A 2,500-nucleotide genomic window follows, 5' to 3' on the forward strand; every position below is an offset into this window, starting at 1 on the left:
ATTATGATACATTTTGAGCTTCCGCCCATCGTTGGCGTCAAACAGTTTTAAGTTCTCTGACTAGCTTGTCCTCAGGCCTGTACTTTCAGCTTTTTATCCAACAGTTTGTAACATTGTCTGTGGGAGAATCAATAGAATGTTTTCATAAAATATGATATTATTTTATAAAACCACTCAAAGTGGCTGCATATCTTTACCGGCCGCTCAATGCCCGGTACAGATGTGATAATAAGTAAGCTGTGTGCGTGTGTGTGTGTGTAAGCTTTATTGATGTGTTTTCTAGGATGTGCGGATGCTACGAGGCGCTCGACGGGGGAAACACGGCCGACGCTCTCGTGGATTTCACCGGCGGCGTGTCGGAGCCGATGGACTTGATGGAGAACGGCTTCAAAGACGACGACGAGAAACGCAACGAGCTGTTCGAGAGAGTCCTGAAGGTCCACGACAGAGGGGGCCTCATCAGCTGCTCCATCCGGGTGAGGAGAGGGGCAAACGTGTGGCGGCTGAATGGCTGAATGGTTGATTTAGGAACGATTTTATGGACTGACCGAATCCGGCGCCGTGTCCTTTCAGGCGACCACTGCGGCCGACATGGAGGCCAGGCTGGACTGCGGCCTGGTGAAGGGCCACGCCTACGCAGTGACGGACGTCCGCAGGGTGAGGCTGGGCCACGGCCTGCTGGCCTACTTCCGGTCGGACAAACTCACCATGATCCGCATGAGAAACCCCTGGGGGGAGAGGGAGTGGAATGGGGCCTGGAGCGACAGGTGGGCCCGTGTTCTCTACACAGATTGTAAAGCCTGTGGGAATACATATTCTGACATGTTTGAAATCTGTCCAGAGCGCCTATGATTCATGTCTGGTCCCAGGTGATCGTACTACAAACTGTCCCCTACCTATACGTTGAAGTTAACATGTCACAACAAGAACACAGAACTTTTTCTGCCTGTTTACAGCTCTGAAGAGTGGAAGAAGGTCAGTAAGAGTCAGAGGGAGAAGATCGGTGTCACTGTGCAAGATGATGGAGAGTTCTGGTGAGTTTTAGTTCAACACTGCCCCCTGCTGGCAGACACGAGGTGCCTGGAGTTTGTGAATAACCCAAAAGTCAGTGACCCAATCTCCACACAGACTCACAGACTTTGAGGCGTTCCCTTGAAGTCTGTGACGGTTTAGTTCTGTCCCGCTGTCAACTCATTCAGGGTTTGAGTCTTTTATGAACACTTTTTGTAAGTCAGCATTTCTGCAGACTTTGCTCAAGGGAGTTACCCACAATTCATAGCAATGTGACGTTAAACACGGCGTCACCAGCAGAGGCACAGAGATGTAAACAAAGAGGACGACACACAGGAGTTTAGCCTGGAAAATGACAGGATTAAAGATGGAACATAAAAACAAAGTGGAGATTATGTTACACAGATTTATTCATCAAACATTTAATTATTATTATTATTATTGAAGCTGTTTTGACAAAAACAAGTAAAAAGATGAAATCACCTCTCATCTCATGAGGAACAATGGTACGTCATTCTCACACTCAACCACTCACCAGGTGACATCAGTAAATCCTTGAGGGTTCAGGGTTCAGGGCCTTAGACTTACTATAATTATTGTCATCTGTAATATTGACATTAGTTCAGTCTCCATCTCTGAAGGGTTCATTTATTGATCTAAGGAATCATTGAACTGATTCTTGGGTCATTTCTACCAGAACAGCTACCGACTCCTCCCTCTGTCTCTCCCCCTCCTGCAGGATGACGTTTGACGACTTCATCGCTAACTTCACGGACCTCATCCTGTGTCGCCTCATCAACACGTCCTACCTGAGCTTCCACAAGACCTGGGAGGAGGCCGTGATTCAGGGCTCCTGGCGGCGCCACGACGACCCGCTTCTCGACCGAGCCGGAGGCTGCACCAACAACAAGCACTCCTTCCTCCAGAACCCGCAGGTGTGGCCGTCTCTCAGATTTGCCGTTGCTTTGCGACAATGACCACTCTGAAGGGCTGAACCCTTAACGGTACGCGTGTGTTTCTTTGCAGTACGTGTTTGACGTGAAGAAGCCGGAGGACGAGGTTCTGATCTGTCTGCAGCAGAAAGACCGCAGAGCCACGCTGAGAGGGGGGCGAGGAGAAAACCTGGCTATTGGCTTCGACATACACAGGGTCAGCTCGCAGTGTGTGTGTAGTGTGTGTGTGTGTGTGTGTGTGTGTGATACAGCACAAAAGAAAATGAACAGTTTCGTACATTCTTGTGTTAATAAACAAGATAAGAAGATGCGCGGGGCAGCTAACCTTTAGTCTGTTTTAATTAAACTCAGGTGAGGTTTGTTTGGGCAATGGTGAACACAGTAATTGTACTCTGGTGTGGACCTCTTGGGACAAAAACCTTCCTGCTTTTTTGAAGACTCATCTCAGCAAACAGATGTTTTATTTGGTCATCTTTAGTCAAAATGAAGCAGACTAAATAGAAAACAAACGTATGTCATTCACTCAGACTAGACAA

General features: G+C 48.0%; 1 protein-coding gene across 2 annotated transcripts in view; it reads left to right on the forward strand.

The window, feature by feature from the left end:
* LOC137873359 (calpain-5-like) overlaps positions 1 to 2,500 on the forward strand; it is a 26,075-nt gene that overhangs the window by 17,836 nt on the left and 5,739 nt on the right. For both annotated transcript variants that reach the window (XM_068711559.1, XM_068711560.1), the window contains 5 exons: positions 284 to 476; positions 574 to 767; positions 957 to 1,034; positions 1,751 to 1,946; positions 2,038 to 2,160. In XM_068711559.1, the coding sequence (XP_068567660.1) occupies positions 284 to 476; positions 574 to 767; positions 957 to 1,034; positions 1,751 to 1,946; positions 2,038 to 2,160 (784 nt within the window). The remainder of the gene's footprint in view (positions 1 to 283; positions 477 to 573; positions 768 to 956; positions 1,035 to 1,750; positions 1,947 to 2,037; positions 2,161 to 2,500) is intronic.

This window comes from Cebidichthys violaceus, unplaced genomic scaffold (genome assembly GCF_023349555.1).
Source record: "Cebidichthys violaceus isolate CVI_PGR_0920_01 unplaced genomic scaffold, fCebVio1.0.p SCAF_161, whole genome shotgun sequence".
Taxonomy (NCBI): Eukaryota; Metazoa; Chordata; class Actinopteri; order Perciformes; family Stichaeidae; genus Cebidichthys; species Cebidichthys violaceus.